Raw genomic sequence first — 20,896 nt, forward strand, 5'->3', positions numbered from 1 at the left:
GGTATCCACTTGTATCGAACTTTGGTGATAGGAGCTCGGAAAGATCGCCGAACGTGTCGCACGGTCGGAACGACGATTCCTGTCGAGCTTTAAAGCTCCCAAGTCGACTCGTGGGAGCGAAACTTCCCGAGAAAACTTCGGGACCTATTAATGAAATTTCGAATCGATGGTTTCCACTGGCCCGATGACTTTTGCGAATGTATGAAAAGTTGGGCGCTTCCGCGTTTCCGCCTGTTGCGGTCGAGCCTATATATCGGAAATCGGTATCTTCATGATTTAATTAAACAGCGTATAAAGGAGAGCGTAATCGAAATTTCAGACGAAAGATTCGACGAGATCCCTGGCCGCGACTTGTCGAGTTTGACACGCCTGACGATAATTAGGCAACTGTTGGGAAGTATCCAACACTTTAATCAATGGTATTAAAGGAAATCGAAAGTTAAAGGAAAAATGATTATTTCATAGTTTCCATTTATCCTGCGGTTGGAGTAACCCACACATTTTGGCTGCGCTTCAATCGAGGCTGTCATTTTAACATAATCGAATTATTGTTGCCATTGGTTCTGTTTGAAACTGATAGGCGACAAACTCGTCGCTGATTATGCGGACACAGGGGATGTATCCCTTTATCCCTCTCTTCTGTCTGCAGCCTCCAATAATCGTCGTTTGATTTACTGCCATTTTCGTATCAATCCATTGCTTTACTTTAATCACTTGGGAAAGGCCTAATAAAATTCATCAACGAAATAGCGGCGTTATCATTTTAGTTTAGGTAAATCATACCTCCGATTACAGCGAGGTAGATTCTACTTTTTACGAGCGATCTAATCACGCCGTAATGGAAATTTCTAGCGACTCGAAAAATCCCGAGATATTATATAACAAAGCTTTCGCGAGATAGTACACCATTATGAATGGAACCTGGCACGAAGAGGACAATTAAAAGAGGAATACTGATTATGACGTTATCATTGGATAGCACCAATTTCATGAGTTCCGGACATTAATTCAGCCAAAGTGACTTTTTTGCAAGACTTTTCGGCGAAAAGTAGATATTATGATATTTGTCACTCTGAACGCTAACAAGACAATTGGTGCCAAATTGAACCAAGTGGGCTTACGCGCCCTCTTCCTATAAAACCAACTTCCCAATTGAGGAAGTGAGCCTTCTGAAGAGGTCCTCGAAGGATCCGTACGTACATTTATAGTCTACACGTGCAATGGTTCCGAAAGTTCACTTACCCTGAAACTCCTTCCGGGCCGCGCTGACGGAAGTGACGATGTTAGCCACGTGGCCAAGCACCGTGGCGAACAGGAGCAGACCAAAAAGCAGCTGAGCTATCACGAACAAGTATTCACTTTTGCTTCTCGGTCTGAAAAGCACATAAAGACCTCGTCATGATAAATGAATAAAATACTTTGGTTACTCCGAAAGAATAAATTGAAAGATTTTAAAATGTGCAAATAAATCTTTTCGGCATATTTCTAAAATCTCCCTTTACGGACAAGGTTGATAAGATGACTGTGACGTTCTGTACTACTATTAGAATATTTATAATGCTTCGAAAATACCCGAAAGTGAAGGATATCAGATTTCGATAAGTACAAAAAAAAAAGAAAAAATTAATAACGAATACTTGTTGGAAAGGGCTTTCGTGCAAATTTTAAGAAGATTGCAAATTTATCATGGAGGTGTATTTTCACCTGGGCAAGTCGCCGATGGTCGTCAGAGCCAGCGTGCACCAGTAATAGCTCTGCAGATACTGCTTGACAACGTCCGCCGTCTCCGAGTCGGCGAAGACCCAATTCTTGCTCCCGAAACCGTTGTTCTTATAAATAATGTGATAGAGGCACCCGTTCCAGTGAAAGATCACCAGCAAGTAATGTATCAGTGACGTGGAGCGAAATAAATTCGGATAGTTCGTGTGTCGCTCGGTCCGGTCCATGAACGCCCAGAACCTGCGCCCAAATTGGACCCAAGAAAATGTCTACACTGTCTAGTTTCTTACATGCTCTCGATACAATTTTTTTTCTCCCCTCCTCTATTCGACTTTTGTCGTCTCCTACACGCTACAAGACAAAGTATTCGGAAACGCGGGCCGTACATATAAATTACCGACACAATGCAAGGTATTCAAGAAATGTCTACAATTACCGCGATTACTAACCACGCCGCGTTTTCGCATTAAATCTCTTTTCACCTAAAAATTCTAATGACTGTAATGCAAATATCAAACTACCAAAAAGCTGTAATTTACAATGAATTTAGCATGGATACTCAAAATGATATGTTCCAAGTACTGTTATTTCCCTGTCATGTAAGCTCATAAAAAGAGCATCATGTAAATTTCATAGAACTTCAAAGGAACAATGTATCAAGTCAAACGTCCTCTGACTGCACCCTAGAAGTGAAAAAGCTACGTATCGGGCCACGTTGGAGGCAGAAAATATATTCAACAGGTCCCATTGATTATTCTATTAATGTGCAAAGTTTCCTTTTATGTGGATCTCTTTATCGCGTGCGATTGAATATGTCGGCGGCACGTCGCGCTAGATACGAGGAGGTAAGTAAACTCAAACTCACCGGTAAATTTTAACGAGCCTAAAACTTCGCAGTATACTGTTGAACCCTATAGATAAGTATAAAAAGTCGAGGGGCAGCAGGCACAGGCAGTCTATGTAAAACGTGGTGCTGTTCATGTAGTGATGCCTCAATTTGGTGGCGTCGGTTTGCAGAACGCCGTCCTCGAGGTACCCGGTACGAAAGTGAAAGACTATGTCGACCAAGTAGAGCAGGTCCGACAGATAGTCCAAGCAGAACCACACCACGAGAGTCTCGCCTGTGCGACAATGTGCAGTTGTTCTCTTATTGTTACTGTTATTGCGCTATGTACTTCTATCTCTAGTCCAACGTCACGAGCAACTGGTAGGAAGAAAGAATTCGTCGCGGATGATGATAACAGCATCAAAGTACACCGATTAGAGTACGATCACTGAATTCTCTATGTTTACACAATGGTTTAACATAAAAGCATTCGATGCAAATATAAAGAATTCTTGAAAGCTCCGCCGAAGCTTTTACAGACTCGAATTTAGATCGGAGATACGTAGGAAAATCTTAATACCGTCGACCGAGAGCTTTAATCGGATATCTACATTCCGTGAGGTTAACTGACGTATCGATGTCCGAAAGCTTCCAAGGGGACGGTTTAATCGGAAATGATCTCACGAAATTGAAATGCTCATAATTCGTAACGTCGCATCCGGAGGGAAGAGAAAAACGGAGTTGCGGTTCTCGAGTCGGACCGCGCAAAGAAACGGAAGAAGTAAACGCGATTGTAGGGAAGATACACCGACTCCGCAATGTTGTAGCGATCCGTGTTGGCCGAGGAGGAGGTCGATTCGAGTCTGTTTGCTCGGGGAAATTGAAAGTCGAATTTAGAAAAGCCTCGCGCCGCTATCGTTATCAGGGGAGCCAACGAGGGTGCGCGATTCGTCTCAAGGGAGGAAAAGGACCGACCGTTAATCTCCTGGAAGGCGAACCTATAGATGATGACCCAAAAGTTGTAGAGGAAGGCAAGTGACACCACCATGGACCAATAGTAGCAGAGTCTTCCCGCTGGATCGAAGACGAAGGACCAATTGGGAGCCCCCGTGCGAAACCCTCGCGATCCTGGCTGACCGGGATATCCTCGACTGCCCCGTTGCTGTTGCTGCTGCTGGGCTGTATACCTTCTGAAATGCCATGGGAAATTACAGGCGAGCTTCCCACCATTGCTCTTCTCCCATTTCTACGGAAGCTACATCCCGACGGAACTTCATAATCACGGCGGAAAATATGGATCGCGAACCTGTAGGAGCCGTGCTCCGGGGCGATTTCCTCCTAACGGCCTCCATGCGCGGAAAATACCAGTGATATCAACCCTAAACGAGGCATTCCCAAACTTCCAATTTCGGATAATTACGAATTACGACTGACGTGATACATAATTCCGTATTAACGACCCCGTCGCGAGGTACTTTCGATATGGAACTTCCTCCAACCACGACGCCCCGTGCGTATCGATAAGTCGCGTAATGGCAAATCGTAAACTGGAACTACCGAGTCATATGCAGACAGACGTTACCAACGCCGATATAAAACCCTTTCATACATCCTTGCCCCAACAATTACCCTATTTTCAATTCATCACCAAAAACCATAAATACCCGGAGAAAAAATATTTCCTCGAATCCGCCAAATTCATACAAAATTGTCAAAAATCATTTCCTCGATTACCCTGAAATTTTCCGGTAGAACGTCCCAAAGTCTATATTAATTCGGCACAATTACCACAAATGTTGGGGTTCATTGACCAAGTTACCTTCCAACCAACGATTCAACCAAAACACATTAGTTGACCGAACCAAACAAGTTTGGGACCAAGTGAATTAACGCTCGGTTTACTCGACTGAAACGTTTTCTGAAACGCACCCGAACGTGGCGAAATGTGGCCCAATGAACCAAATGAAAGAAAGATCGTTCGCGGGAACGGAGGGTACTAACGTTTCGGTCCCGTTGCAGCTGCTGTTGCTGTTGAGATGGTTGATGGAGACCGGCGTGTGCAGGTGCGACTGGTCGCGCGAGGAGGCCAGGGCGATGGCGTTGGGCAGCTTGAACCTGCCCCTCAGGTGGTCCTTGCGCCTCGACTTGCGACTCAGGTCGAGCTCGCTCGCCCCGCGGTTCACGTAAGCCGCGTGCAGGGAGTCTCGCGACGAGCTGAAGAAGCGCTGCGACACGGAGTACACCTGAACCAACCCCCGCTACCTGTTCACCAATTTCCACCTTCCCCGATTTCCCGCCTCAGGCCGCTCGTCTCGTTTGTTTCGGCTATTTCGATTGTTTCGCTCAGGGCGGCGCTAGGCATTCTTATACAAGACCCAAGGGGGTATTCACTTATGGTCTCATGGATCTTAAAGCTTGAAACGGAAGTGGAAATAAAGTGGAGATCAGCTGAAAATCATTGGAAATCGTCGGACGATTTTAAGGTCGAATGTGATTTCCTACCGAATCGCATTGTTGTTTCTCTTATGAAATCAAATGTGATAGGCTCATAAAGAAAGAAATCGTTTTCGCTGATTTCCAAGTGAATAGCACAAATGCATAGAAATGTGATTGATGTGAATTTTGGTATTTATAAATATATCTCGGATTCTCAAAGTGCTGGTGAAAATTGAAAACATCTCTTTTTGCATCAGAGCTGAGTCTGTCATTGGCTCTTTCGGCATCCAACGCCCTTATGCCTTGTATAGGCTGCTTAGTGCCGGATCTGGTTTCGGCCCTTTTATCCCTGGCCATAGGACTTGCCTACACGGTGATTCCGCGCCGGAACGGCGGCCGGGCTCGGGCGATAAACCGCGAATATCAGAGAAAAAAGAGGAGCAGGTGCGGAGACGCGTTTCGGGGAGAGCATTTTTTTTATATCATTTTTTAAGGCCTGATTGGAAGGAAAGTATGGCTTTTGATGGGAAAGAAGGTGATTATTTATCAGGGGACGGTTCATTTGAGGTAAGGGGTCAATGAAGTTAAAATGTCTTTCATTTTTGAGAGAGTAGAAGTGCCGATGTATATTAAATGTAGAAAGCGAAATTTCTTAACTGTGTAGTTGTCTGGTTTTATGTTCCTGTTTTTTGAATTTTTTCTTTGTTATTTGATAATTTGGTATGGAATTTCCGATTTGAGTGCGGAGATCCCTTCAGTAAGTATTCATATATATATTATATATTTGCGATAGAGAACCGATGAAGCAAATCGAAGAGTAGCCTCCACGAACGATACGATCGACCACTTAGAGCCTCGAAGGTAGGTGGACGTTTTCCCTGTATTCACCATCTTAAATGTTGATTCCAATGCGCTGAGCGATTATTGTGGCTTTTTGCAGTTCTTTTCCCCGAATTTCGGAAGTAGATAGGGAAAAGACTCACTTTCGGTCGCTAATGTCTCCTTTTATCTTTACGTACTGACCTGCTGCTGCTGATGGTAGTAGTGATGGGTGGGCGTGTGCCGCCCCATGAGCTTGCTGCTGACGAGATCCAGAAGACTCTGCCTGGAGGGAATGCCACTCCTGGAGATGTTCTCCACACTCTTCGAGTCCTCTTCTCGATCCCGCCCAGGTCCCCTGCCATCTCCGGCTCTGGAGACCCTATCGCTTCTGTCGGCCCTATCGGCCCTTTCTCGAAGCCGCTCGCCGGTGTACACCAGGGCCGTCACCGAGCCCTCGCTCAGCCGGTCGCTGCCGATGCCCACGTGGCCACCTGGCGTCGCGACGCCTGGAAATATATCATTCATAATTTATTTCCACAAGCCAAAGACAATAACACTTTCGATCATTATCTATGCAAGCCCACTGAACGATCCGATTAACCCTCAAAAAACAAAAAAAAAAGAAATTGAGAAAATTCATAAATATACAAAGTGCTCCGGTACTAAAATTAAAAAAAAGAATTTTTTTATCGTAAACAGGCAGAAATTCAGGTGATAAAGGTGAAAAAGAAATGTTTCCAAAATGCGTCGTTTTCATGGTATAAAATTTCAAATACAACCTATCCGTTTAGCAGTCGCGCACCTCCGAGACACAAATTGCTAAACGCTCTCTCTAGCTCCATTTGAAAAAGACACGCCATGGGAATTATGCACGTTAGAGAAATATTACACAGTTTACATCAATTGTACCGGGAATCGCATCCACTATCTACCTGGGTGTTCACTTTGGAACATCCTATAAATCTCTCACCTTCCTCCTAACTGTTCTATATGCACACAAGACGCTCTGCAGATGGCTAAATAAACCTCATTACGAGTACGTGAAATCTCACTTCTAACAAAGGATAGTGGTCAATTACCGCTTATCGGAGTCCGAAAACTCACTTTCCGGCCGGTCTCCGTTATGCCCGACATAACGCGAATGCTCGTTTCAACCGCGATGTTCACGCGTGTTGACGGAATATAGGCACGTAGATGCACGAGGCGTAAGCCGCTCGGTTTAGAGTCGACACGGGCCGTGAATTCTGCAGGGAGCGAACGTCGTTTGTCTTACCGGTTGATTAGGCCCGACCGTACGCTTTGCAGGTGCCTATCACTGATGTCGCAACCGTACGGCTGCCGGGCTGATAAGTGTCTGTGCTGTTGTCGTTGACGTTCTCGATTTCGACCTCGTCAAAATGACAAAGGACCGCTGTAAACAGCGCGTGTAAACAGAGATTCGACTTAAGGACTTCGGAGGTGATTCGGCCTCGTGGAATCCCGTTCAAGTACCTGATTACGTACTATCCAACCGATCAGCTGATCGAGTGATGCGCTGCTCGCAAAAAGATATTGCAGCAGGTAAAAATTAAAATTTGTGTGCATTGGATAATCACGTTTATAGTTTTATAATGGAAGGAGACTATGGAATGGAGGGGAATGAAGGAGGTAATTCACAGGTATTTTTTATACCAAGATTGAATAGCGATTGCCTATCTCTTCACATTACACTAAACGGTTTATGTTAGGCTCTGACTTGCACGGTTTTTATTTTTAGCTGTTTGATTGTGGTTTTCTCGAATTTTAGTAGCGATTTGTTAAATACAGTAATTTACAAGTATTTAGGTTTTTTGCGGATTCTAGGGTGGATTGATTTATTTAGTCAAGGGGACTGAGTGATAAGAGAATAGAAACATTGAATTGAAATGTGATCCATGAAGGGCGAGGGAAAATATTAGTAAACTGGACCCGGGTGATCACGGCAGGGGAGACATTCTGGTACCTCCTGGAACAATAGACACACTGGACGGACAAAGTTTACCCAGCCTCCCGTAGTCGGCATATCGAATACACGGCGAAGACCCGACGTGTCCCTCGGTGTACAGAGCAAATGCGTAATACGGGGTAACGTACGTACTCGGCGATCGGTACATTGCGTGGCACGTAATGATCTGGTCAAAGCACCGGGAGCGATATTCCGGTCAGCTTTACCCGAGGTCGTGAATATTTCTCGGCGAGCTGAATCCACGGTGGTGCGTTATCATTGTCTCATGAATTAATTCCTTCACTCGAGATAAAACTTCGGCATAAAATTATGCCGCTTCAGATACAACCATCGGGAAAGAATTACCCCGAGGTACATCGTTCGCCCGGGACAAGAAATAAATACTGAAAGTCCGTTTCAAAAAGCCCACATTAGCCTGCCTACGACAATAAATACGATTAATAGTTAATAAATCTCTCGCAGTTGGGAGTTAAATGTTCCCCGAATTGATCCGGAGAGCACTATTCAAGATTCCTTTTTGCAAGGTAAGGTATTTAATGTTCATCTGAATTTTATCGACAAATTATCGTAACACTGAATGATACAGGGTATTTCCTTATCTCGGAATAAATATGCCCACCTATTTTATGCCGATATATTGAATTAATCTCTAGGAATACAATTATTTCTCCTTTGATATGGAATGTCTAAAAGGGGGAGGTCTTTCCTTCTTCCTTTTTCGTATCTCATTTCAGTCGTTCCGTCTTCCGGGGAAATCGTCCTCCTTATGTGTCGCGGCATGTGCGCGGCTAGCCGGAGGGAAGGGAAAAAGAAACGGAGCAGACGGAAGGCAATAGATGTCTTCTAGTCGTTGGTTACGAGCGATGTCGACGTTCGATGATATTACTCCTCGGATGTATCGGTCTAGACGAGGAAAAAGACCATCCGGGCTCGAAACGAAGCGGCGCAGCGTTTGAATTCGCGGCGGTCTCGTTCGGAACTCGTTCGGAACTCGTTCACCGCACCATTTCGAGCGATTTTCTTGCACGGCGTCCGAGAACTTCCGCCAGACAAGGTCTAAGTTGCTACGAAATGTCCTATTTCGGTGGGTAATTTGCGGAAAGTTGAAGGTGTTCGAGTTTTACTTGTCCGGTCGTTATCATTCCGGATTTCCGATTATCGCGACTTTCGTCGCGAGTGACTTTGAACTTTCATTCGGACTGAAAAAAGGGCGTTAAAACCGCCGCTAAAACGGTTTATTATAAATTTAGGCTTATTCGGGATATCAGGACCGAGATGGAAGGGGCTAAAAGTTCTTTTTCTAGCTTTTGATTTTTCCTTTGCACGGGTTAGAAAAGCTCCCTTCGGAGTGTCTTGTGGGATTCCGAGCGAGGAATAAAGAGTTCGATCTTGGGGACCCCGTGCAAATGTAATATTTTATCGGGCAAGCTACGAGAAGTGGATTTATCTTCGAAATTACTTATCGATCGGCCCAGACGGTGGCACAAAGCAGGAGCAAAGGCGAACAGAAATTTTCTACCGGGGAGTATAGTCGAGATGCCAAAACGAATTACGCCTGATTAAACAAAGTCTAGGACCTGGCTTAAAGCGACGTTATAACGATGCGCTTTATAACGAGGCAACGTAAACGACTCGACGTCGTTGTCAACTGCTCGGATCTCCCGTTACGGTTTTTTCATTATTTTCTCAACATCCCAACCTCCTGCCTGCACTTTTTTCCTCAAATCTACTTAACGTAATTACCAGTATAACGTCTTATTTTTTACGGTAAAAAAGATCCAGGGAATTGTTTCTATCCGGTCTCTTAGGGGTAAATTGGAGAATATTTTTTCCCTCGGCTTTTTAAAAGTTCTTTAGAGAACATACTTTATACAGTCCATTAGATAGATTTATGGGACGTCCCCTGATAAATATTGACTTAAAGGGAGCGTCCCCATTTTGACCCATTACCTTGACTACGACAGTTTCGCGTCAGTGTAGTGACGTCGGCGACGCGGCGGTATGAAAAAATGCAGTGGCTGGAAAAATATAGATTGCGACGCGGCGGGGAATAATAAAAAAAGAAATGCAAAAGGAGGAGGGACTGGTATCGATCCATCCCCAGTCGTAGGACGAGGTCGATACTCGATGAAACGGAGCTCGGCGGTGCGATCCCGTGATGCGATTCAAAACGGGACAAAGCTGCCCCTTCGAATCGTTGCCGTTAGTGCCAATAGGAGTTTCTGGACCAACGAAAAAATCCTTTGACGTGATTTGTGGTCGAAGCGGACTCGCCTCGCCGGCTGGAGCGGAAACGGAGGAAGTGACGCCGTCAAGAACCGAAACGCTCTGACTGGGTCTGCGGCTATCGGTTTGGATAATTTCAAATTATTTAAAAATTTTTCTTACAGTCCTACGGCAGTCAAGATAGCGAAACTGGATGATCAATTCGCTGGTTTTCCGAATCGTGAGGCATTTCTAAGGTAACCGTATATCTTGGAGAAAAGTGGAAATTACTTCGTCGAGGAGTCAGAAACGGAAGAATCGAAATGCTATGACCGAGTCCCAGGTTGTCGCTTTGACATGATTTCAAATTAGTTTTCATATTTTCTTAAAAATCTGTGTCAATGAAAATAGTGAAACTGTACGATTAATCCTCTGCATTTCCAGATCGTTAGATATTTCTACGGTGGTTACATATTTTTTAGAAAAGTGGGGATCGCTTAACCGAGGAGTTACAATTCAAGAAAAAGATGCACTACTCGAGAGAGCCCGTATCGCATTAAATAAAATAAACTATTATTAAGAAATTCGTTCAAGTTCCGGCATGGTCAAGCCACTGAAACGAGTTTCTTCCCCAATCACGGGGCATTTCTGAAACGGCCGGTCGCGTTTTACGGACAAGCGAGAATTGCGCGAGAAAGACGGGAGATGGAATTCCTCGCGACATCGCGGGAAGACAATCGATCGAAGGTTAAGACCTTCGAGGAGTACGTCGTCAAGAGGGAGGCACGCGAGGTGAATCTTTAATCCATCCCCCGGCAGCTAAGCGAGCTATCGCCACCCTTCCGCTCGGATAGCCGGCGAGAATTCGAGCAGAGCCGAGAGGGTAGCAACGTGGCCGGCTTCGGAAAGCGGACCAGGTCGAGGAAGTTCGTCCTCGTCTCGGTAACCCAGACAATTCCGAGGAGAAGTCACTCACCGAGCTCCACCGAAAGGCCGAAGTCGTAAATTCGAGATCCCTACCTTCCCTTCTGCCTTTCGGATCCACCCCGTCTTATCTACTTCCCGAACGAGGAACGGCACGACATTGAAATTACAGGAAACAACGAACGTCCAACTTTCGAATTTCCCCTCCTCCGGCGAATGCCTTCTCATTACCGTTACAATTTTACCCCTTTCCAATTTCTACAACAATTTATCGCGCCACTTTTACCCCCTACTTGGCTGTACATTTGACGCTTGTGGTTGAATCCTTACAGGCACTCTTGTCCTTCGATTTATGTGCTGCCTCTTTATGCGGCTCTTTTTATACGCGGTACATTTTACCCGCAGTTTCAGTTTTACGCGGTCAGATCGTATACTTTTCCACGGTATTAATTGAATTTATGGTACACCCGGGGGTGAAGTTCTCGCGCAATTACCCTACTTATACAATTCCAACCTTTCTTTAATTGACTTGCAGGGAGAACTTTGAGTCGGCTTGCACAAATTGTAGAGTACAACACTGCTGAGATATATTTCAGGCAATGACTTGTTTTACTTTTTGGGATCAATTAGGTCGCCGTTTACGGTCGGCGGGCGGAATTAAGTGGTCCTTGGGCGTTACTTATTCCACGTCCCTTGTATTCGGTACTTGCCAGGATTTCACGATCGACGCGAAATCGACGGTTTGCGGAATCGCGACATCCCGGCCTGAAATTGTCTTTCCTGGCACGCCCAGGACCTCTCCTTGTCTCGACGGGGGCGACGCCAGGAATTACCGTCCCAGCGGGGGTTTAACGTTTGCGGTGAATCTTCTTACCCGACCGAGACCTCTGTCCTTCCCCGTCGCCCCTTTTCTTCATTTCGGGGGATTAAAGGACGGGAGTTTATCCGGTCAGTACATTCGCGGGCGGCCCGATTCCCGTCTCGAAGTGCGCTTCCCTTTCGCGTCATGCGCCTGACTTATTGCTACTTTACGAGCACTTTCATTTTTACCAGTACTAACATCACCTGCTACCGCGATAATGAAATAAAAATAAAAACTTTAATTTTATCGCCCCGGCCAGATTGGCACCTTTCCCCGACGTTCCCTTTCCTCATTTCGTAGGATTAAAGGACGGAAGTTTCCCGGACAAGTTCCCTCGCATCCGATGCGCTCCTGCTCTTCCAACTAACTTCCATTCGCAAAATATAATCATTCCGCTTAACTATATGAAGTTTTAAAGCTAATTTTTTGTCGTGTTAAATCGGTGGCCGTTCAATTCCTCGCTACTTTCATTTTAAATACACTTTTCGCGAGCACACCTTCCACGTCAATCAAATTAAATGATCGTGCCTTATTTTATTCATTGTTCTTCCTTTCAAATAATTCTTCGTATGAAAAGTTGAACAGTAAACGCATTGCGCCCGAATCTTGCTTATCTTCAGATATATGTTAACTCAACAACGTTTATTGCGTAAATTGCGAAAAGATGTGCAAAGAGGCGCAGTCGAAATTCTAAAAAATACAGGGAATCAAGAAAATCGACGTCGTACAACTACTAATTTGCGGTGATTTTGAATTTACCTTTTATCCGGCATCTCTGTTATTATTACGCCATCCTAAGCATATGATAACACGAGAAGGTATCGCGACACTCGAAGCCGTAAACTCTACAGGAAAGTCGATTTGAAAAGGTGTCGATTGCGATTTCGCGACTGTTCCGAAGCTTTTAAGCCGCTGCAAGCTGTTGTTCCTGCGAGATTAACGGCAACGAGTCGATCCATTAGGGGCTGATAAAATTTCCCGAAATTCGGTGGCCCGGGTGAAAACGTCCATCCGTGGTTTTGGGAATACCCGAGTCGTCCCTTCACCCCGTGGACGGGAATAATTAAACCCGCTGTTGACTCTCCGTTGAAAACAGGATTTTTTTTCCCATTCCGCGCCATTTCGCCCGACCAGTGGTTAACACTGCATTTTTTTTTCCAGTCTCCAAACAGCACATTCAGCGAAGTTCGTTATTAATTTCGGGGTAATTCGAGTGTTCGTTCCCCTGAGATAATTTTTTACTCCACCGGTACAGTCCTCCATTTCCATTTATCCGAGAATGCAGATTTCGGTATCCCTATTTTCTCAGAATAATTGAATTTTCGTTTAGGATATAAGTAAACGCAAGGCGAGGAAAGCGAGGGTGTACCAAAATGTCGATATCGGTTACAAAAAATCAACCTCTGCGATATTAATTTAAAATTGATAATTTAATTCAGCGGAGATGGAAATCTGTTAGTGGCTTTTTCCTCGTTCGTTTTGCAGTTAGGCTATTTGTATTTCTCGTAAAGAAGCCGTTCTCGATTATGGGGTGTATCTTTAATCGGAGTCCGGAATGCTCTAGATGGTACAAATTCGCGAGGCGCCTTGTTATCAAACATTAAAGCTTTCATTTCGGCGGGCGAATGTGGCGCCATACTTTCCTCCGCGATTAACGCGCGCAATTTCGTATAACGGACTATACGGCCGGTCGACGGCCTTGCTCTTATTGCAATTATTAACGCGACGAGCCAACGCAGCCCCGTTAAAGAACCCCTCGTTTCCAGGCCGGATAAATCGAACGGCCATTTTTATCGAGGCGCAAGGTTAAACTCACCCTGTCGATTTCGCTTTGTCTTTTTTCCCCCAACCGATACAAGCGCCAGGAAATCTACTTTTTCGCCTGAAATAACATCAACAAGAAAGGATGCACCGGCGAATATGCCTCGACATAAAATAAGTAAAGAAAAAAAAAAAACAATTTAAATACAAGACGTACATGACATGATTTTTAAAAATTTTACACTGGTAGGAATTTTGGAATTTAAATTCTATCACCGTTTTGTAAAATCTGTTGATTAGCGGGTGGATTTCAACACTTTTTTCTTTTCTTGCAAAAATGTTAGCAACAAGGGTGCAACTGGGAATATCGAGATGTCTCGACTGAAAAATAAAAAATAAGGCTTATACTATACTTATATTATGTAAGGTTTCTTTTTTATTCGACGACGTTAGGCATTTTGGAATTTAGATCTCGTCACTTTTGGAAAGTGTGCTGGTCCATGGGTGAAAGTTCGATTAATTGGAATTGTTGAACGTGGTCGTAAATACCGGTCGGATTTATACCGAAAATGCAGTTTGAGAGATGCATCGTGACGGAATGCACTTTCGTGCTTTGAGTTTAACGGAGGCGCGTATTTTATCTCGGTATTACAAGTCAAACTGTTTAGTATGGCGGTCAGGAATTAAATATGATAAATTCGTTACTAAACACGGCAAACCGCAATTTTGGAAAGAATTCCGCCGGAATGAAGAAACCAACTTGCAGGAGCGCTACGGTGCAGCATCGGGCTTTATTAGATTTAACCGAGAGGCAATCCGCGTTGAAATGCAAATTAGAGGCCGTCGGTAAAATTTCCTCGTTTGCCAGTTCCATCGAATTCGACACTTTATGGCAAGGACGAACGTTAAACCACATTGTACACCGAGCATGGATTAATCCGCAAACTTGCTGCACCGAAACGCTGCAGAATCCTGTTTACTCGGACGATCAATCGCCCGATTAAAAGGCCCCTGACAACGCACCGAGAAAAGTGCATGTACTCTTCGACACAATATTTGAGATGCATACGGACCCACCGATAAATTATTTAATTATAATTAATTGATCCTATTTATTTACAAATAAATATCATCTACAAGCGGCGATATTTAGTCGAATCAAGTAAAGATTCCTCGGTCATAAGGAAACATTTGTTTAAATTATTTACATAATATGCTTACATTTAATTACATCGAGCGAACAACCGCTTACACAGGGTGCGTACCGTGGGTCATTTACGAAATAAGTTAGCATTAATTGGCGAAAATATATACCTCGAAACAATTGGTCCACGTCATTTTGAGGGCGAACAATATAATAAATAAATGTCACTTTAAGTAAGGAATTGAAATATTCCGAAATTTTTCGACGTTCTCGGAAAAGTGCTTATATTTTATATTAATATGATATTTATTCGTCACTTTGGATATATGGGAATGAAGGAGGCCATTATAGTGACGCTTCGTAAAAAAACGGCAATTAGGGAGAAACTACTATAGTGGCGTTTCGTAATTAAAGGGTTAAACTCGAAGGAATCGTTTCGATCCTCGACTTCAAGAGCAGGTCGCAGCTGCCTCGTGTCGGAAATTCTCGGAAATCATGAAACTTTGTTACCGGCTATCGTATTTTCGCCTTTTCAATGGATGTCCTATAAATGGGAACCTCGAAAACGTTCCGGTACCGTGATGGTAACCATAATTCGGAAACAACTGATCTTAACGATGTTCACGCGCGACGGTGGAGTTTTCCCCATAGATCGGGAAGTCGTACTAAATCTGTCCCCCGATCCCCAACCTCGTTTTTCACCTTTCCTAGAAGCGATGAGAAGAGGGAAAAGAAACAGCAAGACGAAGAAGAAAACTTAATTGGACGATTTCCCCGAAATGATTCGTTTTCGCAGCAACGATTTCGCGGTTAACGAAGATCCAACATGGCGGCGCTCGAGACGTAGCGTAAGTCCCGTATTTTGTGTTTCGCCTCTTCTTTCTCTTCCAGCATAAGCCTGACGTATGAGGATAATTAAGGAAACGCTTGGTCTTCTAATTTTTAAACACCTGAACCCTCATGAAAGACGCAACTAGGAGAGAAATGAGAGAAAAAAGTTCACAAAGTCCGTGAAGTTAGAGAGATTGCCACGACACGTCGTACTTGCGCGGCCGCCATTTTGGCATTATCCTTGACCGAGACTGAAGATCTCTCTAACAAATTGGCCATTTAAACGCCTGGGCAATTGCCGTAGATTTCGAGGTTGAAAGCCTTCCCCATTCTCTGGAAGAATAAGCCGAGAAAGCGGCTTTTCCAGCACCGCGCGATTAGGGAACAGTTCAACCGATCTTCCGTCAAACATCCCGAGGGAGTCATTTTCCTGGGTGAGTTTGTACATCCTGCATTCTCGCCAAGATATTTTTATCGTTCCTCGAACGATCTCCGGGAAATGCTCGGAAAATGTTCCTCTCTATCAAATGTGTAATCGTAAGAGTGCACGGGAATGCAACGTACATATACACGGCCAACATTTTTCAAAACATCGCGGATATGGATGAAATGCATTGACAGAACACATCATGAAAACCTACTTACGATATCTAAACGTCTTTTTAATTCAAGGAAAATCAATTTCATCTTACTTTCTTTTTTCTTTCTGTTTATCAGTGAAGATGGAGCATGGATGCGTAAAGTGAAATGAAATAGTTGTCCATGTCACGCGGATGTCGATGGAGAAATAGGAACGTGTGCAGGTAATGCGTAGAAAAAATTCCCGCAATTATTTCGATTTAATTAAAGACTCCCAGGGGAGCGTCTATCGGCGGGAAAAAATGACTTTGGCTCTCGAAATTCCGGCCGAGCGAGTCAACCGTCGTTCATTTTGCTCGTGCCGGTAACTACTACCCCGTCGCACCCCTTATTAATAACGCCGCTGTCGGGTTATTATATTTTCACGCCAGTGAGGTGTATCGGCTCGAAAATTAATATCGCGACGCCTGTAGATCGCCTTTCGGCGCGTCGAAAGCCCCGCACCCGAGGCTTCAAAAAATCGTGACAAGTACGAGTAAGAGACACGAGTCGATTTTAATAGCTCCAGTCGTTTCACACCTCGCTTACTTCAAGATAAAAAGGACACATTCGGAGAATCCGATTTGCAGGATTTAATAAACGAGGAACTAATCGTGTGTACGTAACTGCGTCATAAAGTCGGATCGAGTTTAAAAATGATATAATGTGGACTTAGGGGATTTGTTAATTTTTTTATTTTTATGGCAGCCGTTGATGGTATATAGTTGATGATTAGTTTAGTTTGTTGAGAGGGTTTCGGTACTGCAGAACGGATTTTTGTGGTTCAAAAAGGAACTTTGCAGGGTCAGCACAACGCTTTTCCAGCGTAATCGATTTCAATGTCAATGATTATTAAATCCAAGAGAGTTCGCTTGATATGTCAAAGACCAATCACAAGCCTAGAAACGTAATCCAAAATCCCGGGCAGAAATAGCTCTGCCAGCCGCGTTTAATAGCTGCCCTGTAGTCGTTTTGCACATAGCGAATTTTAACGGCAAGCTCTGGTATACGTGAGATCTATTTTACGCGGTATGAAAACCAGAATGTCGGTCATATTCAAATATCTGTATATTAAAAAAAAAAAAAAGAAACATCGTGCCCTAGAGTTTTTTTTAAAGAGCTAATATCGTGGATTTATTCCTTCTTTATTTCTCTATTTCGTTAATTTCATTTATCTTACGCGAAAATCTTACTTAATGTGTAATACGGATTTTGAGCTAACATTGTTGTAAAGCTAAGTGCTCTCTTCAACGGGGAAAATGAAGAATTCTTTATGTATAGAGTGGAGAAGTTCGTTAGCTCCACTTATTTTCCCTCTCACTTGTTCAAATAACTTTTTTCCCCTTTCTCCAATTTTGCCGGGGTTCATTTTGTTTGCACTGCCGGCTACTGTCGTCACACTCTAATTAATGACGTCGCTCTCTCGGGTTATTATATTTTCGCATCAGCTCGGCGTATTGGGGCGAAAATTAAAATTGCGACGCCTGTCATTCGGGTTCTGGGTGTCGACTGCTGTACCGAGCGCTCTAAAAAATAATTCAAACTCCTCGACAAAGAGACTCCGTGTCAGCCACTTTTAATGGTGTCCCACTCCGTGCGCCAAGTACTTTAAAGGAAAAGGGTAGACCAATGGAGTCCATTCCGAAGAATTTTAAATTGAAAAAATTTCCCCTCTAGTCATGTAGAGAGAAGAGAGATGAAATTCAAAAAAATGTCAGAAATTCATTCTTCGAGTACATTACTTTTCTTTGATATGTACGTCTTCCGTATCAAGAATTCAGAAAGTTTAAATTTTGTTCCCTGCATTTTTCTTTGAATTCGTACTTAGGTAAGATGTACCGAGTTAGTACAGTTTCAGATGAAAAGTGACGCTAAAATAAATATTACAATAAAAGTGGAAATTCAGTTAGCCACGTTTGTGGTCCGTATGCCGTTTGGAGCGTATCCTCGACACGTCAAAAGCTCTGCGCCAGAAGCTCCAAAAAATGATCCGAAGTCCCGACAAAGAGACTCCGGCGAGCCGGTTTTAATGGCTTCGATGTAGTCGCTTTGTACACGGAAAAAGCAGGACCACAGTCACTCCACGGTCGTTTTAAGAGCTTCCCCAGAGTGGTTCCTGGAAATTTGCTCGAGGATTTTTCACCCGATAACCTCGGATGCAAAATAGAAAAACTTTTTCGTTACCCAGGTACCGAAAACGTACTGAGAATAGTCACGGCGGTTTCGGTTGTTTTGGCATTACCACCGAGGTAAGGGATTTTTTATACATATCTTTTCACTTCTTTTTTAAGCGAATTTAATATCTGAAGTTTCACGATTAACAACGATCTGGTAATTTTATCGTAGAAATGAAAAGTTCACATTTAGATAATAACAGGCGTTCGGGAAAATCCATCGTAGTTTAATTCCGTAATCTGATAAAAAAAAAAAATATGTGGGACACTTTCAAGAAATTCATTCTCTGGATTAATTTCTTCACTTTCAGGGTTCCTTCAACTTTATAAATATCGTCATCCAAGTACGAAACTGCGTTAAAGTTGAGATCGTGCCCTCCTCACAGATGGGAGAAGTTTGTTCCATCCTCTATTGTCCCTCTCACTATTTAACATATTTCCTCCCTCTAATTTGACTACCGTCTCCATCCAGTGGAAGAATTTAAATGTCTCTCCCGTACGCCCTGGATGCACGGAAAGGAACTTTTTTCACTGATGGAGCACGTGGATATACGGCGTCCCTGGAAATATGCTTCCGGTAATGATATGCCCTCTATTCGGAGAAGTTCCATCCAATTACCGTAATCGAATCTAATAGAAACCGGCTAACTATTAACTGACTTAGACTCCGACTCTACGCCGTAGTAATAATAGTAATAACTTAGTTACATCTTCGTCAGCTCCTGGGACAGATTGTCAACGTCGAGTCAAGGATGAGTCAAGACAGTCGGAAATGCGACGAACTCACAAGATAATTCGAATCACCCTATTCTCGGCCAAAATCACTGCATTTAATTACCAATCATAAATTTGTCACCAGTGAAATTTAATATTCACGACGTGAAAATATTCCTAGTAATTAAAAAAAAAAAAGAGAGCCACTTTATTTCCGATTATTGTATTCATAGAATAACGGTAATGTGTGAGTTAATGGAGGATTCTATAATAATTTAATGGGCGTAGCACCATTTAGTAAGTTTTAGATGACAAATTGGAGGGGAAACAAAGGTTTTGTTCTCACGTCAAAGGTCTTCTTAGCAGGCTTCGAGGCACTAAATTATGGAACCAGCGACACCTTCACCGATTTCTGGATAAACCGTGAAAGGAAACCAAGGAGGAGAAACGGAATGCTCAAAGTGTTTCCGGAATTCACTCCCAGGGGACTTATCCCCCTAGTCCCCCTTGGGATTAAAATCGGGATGAGTCGTCGAGGGAGAACTCGCTTATTAATATTCGAGCCGCCGTTATCCGTGCACTAGCGGATTGCCAATTACACCTCGTTTCCTTGTTCCTTTAAGCCTCTATACTTGTTCCAAAGGTTCAATATCCGTCGCGTTTCCATCGTTCCTAAATAAAAATTAAATATACGGGAATATATAATATGAATATTTTTTTTCCATTAATTTCCTCCTAAGCGAAAACCTGCGATTTCGAATTCCGCGCATGTAATTAGTGTTTTCTAAATGATGTTTGTCATGCAGTCAATTACATTTTGATTTCTTATTTTCATATGACATTATGCTCTTTCATGTAGACTAGAAATACGTAAAGTTCCCATTGATCATTCCTAAAAATTAAGAAAATGGGAATATCACAGTTTATGAAGATCTTTATTATAGTGTTTTATTTATTTATTTTTTTTTAATTAATTTCAGTTTCGGTGGAGATTTTGGTCTCGAGTACCTGGGAATTTAATCGGTGTTCGTAAAAAGGCATTTAATTACTTGTCGAGGACAGGCTCTTCGGTTCCTCGATCCATTCACCTCGAGATTACTTATTCTAAGTTTTGCCTAAATTCTCGTTACGTTTAATAGCCGGAAGGTGCAACGAGACGAGACGACGGGGAGAAATGGAAGAGACTGAATAGTCGCTTTAAATGAGATGTGGACATCCCTTTGGGAAGGGAATTTCGAGCAGGATTTCGAGACCATTGAAAACGTTCAAACGAGTCCCTTTCCGCTTTTAATATGGAGTTCTTCCGAAGGGACTATTCCCAGGACTTAATAAACCATTTGTCCTTTCCCTTAGGGAAAAACTGTCCCGTCCTGTCAAGAGCGCGAATACCTCGCAACAAAATGTTATTTATCTCTTTCCCAAAATCTGTGCAATAATTTACGATAAATTAAGTCTCATCTAAATCCTTAAAAGCAGATTTTCATGCTTCCAAACAATCTCAACTTCATCAGAGATTCCCGGAGGGGAAGTTAAAATTTACAAAATGAATCCCTTCAGGGTAGAACTCAATATTCTCCTCCCTCATTCCTCGGCTAATAAAGCCAGATGGAAATATCAAATTCCCAACTGGTTATTTCATTACCCACCTTATTATCGGTAAAATTGGAAGGCAAGATTTCCCCATTACCGAGCGGGAAAGAAAACGTCAAGGGTTCTCCAAAAATGTCCAGGATCGTCTGCCATGTCCGACGGTAAAAACCGCCGCCCGGCTAAGCAGTTTCCGTGTTTTCCCTATTTTCCCCGTTTTTCCCTTGGTTCTCCGTGACAGCTCTTCGCTCTATCACTTTTTATCACAAATCCCCTCCGCTGATTTCAT

General features: G+C 43.3%; 1 protein-coding gene across 1 annotated transcript in view; it reads right to left on the reverse strand.

The window, feature by feature from the left end:
- The window catches only part of LOC105698954 (cyclic nucleotide-gated cation channel alpha-3), a 99,090-nt gene that overhangs the window by 53,928 nt on the left and 24,266 nt on the right, over positions 1 to 20,896 (reverse strand). Inside the window, exons 2-7 of the mRNA XM_012423614.1 lie at positions 6,005 to 6,309; positions 4,547 to 4,770; positions 3,521 to 3,735; positions 2,585 to 2,840; positions 1,705 to 1,959; positions 1,243 to 1,373 (exon numbers count right to left, since the gene is read on the reverse strand). Of these exons, the coding sequence (XP_012279037.1) occupies positions 1,243 to 1,373; positions 1,705 to 1,959; positions 2,585 to 2,840; positions 3,521 to 3,735; positions 4,547 to 4,770; positions 6,005 to 6,309 (1,386 nt within the window). The remainder of the gene's footprint in view (positions 1 to 1,242; positions 1,374 to 1,704; positions 1,960 to 2,584; positions 2,841 to 3,520; positions 3,736 to 4,546; positions 4,771 to 6,004; positions 6,310 to 20,896) is intronic.

This window comes from Orussus abietinus, unplaced genomic scaffold (genome assembly GCF_000612105.2).
Source record: "Orussus abietinus isolate OABI.00-Male unplaced genomic scaffold, Oabi_2.0 scaffold44, whole genome shotgun sequence".
Classification (NCBI taxonomy): Eukaryota; Metazoa; Arthropoda; class Insecta; order Hymenoptera; family Orussidae; genus Orussus; species Orussus abietinus.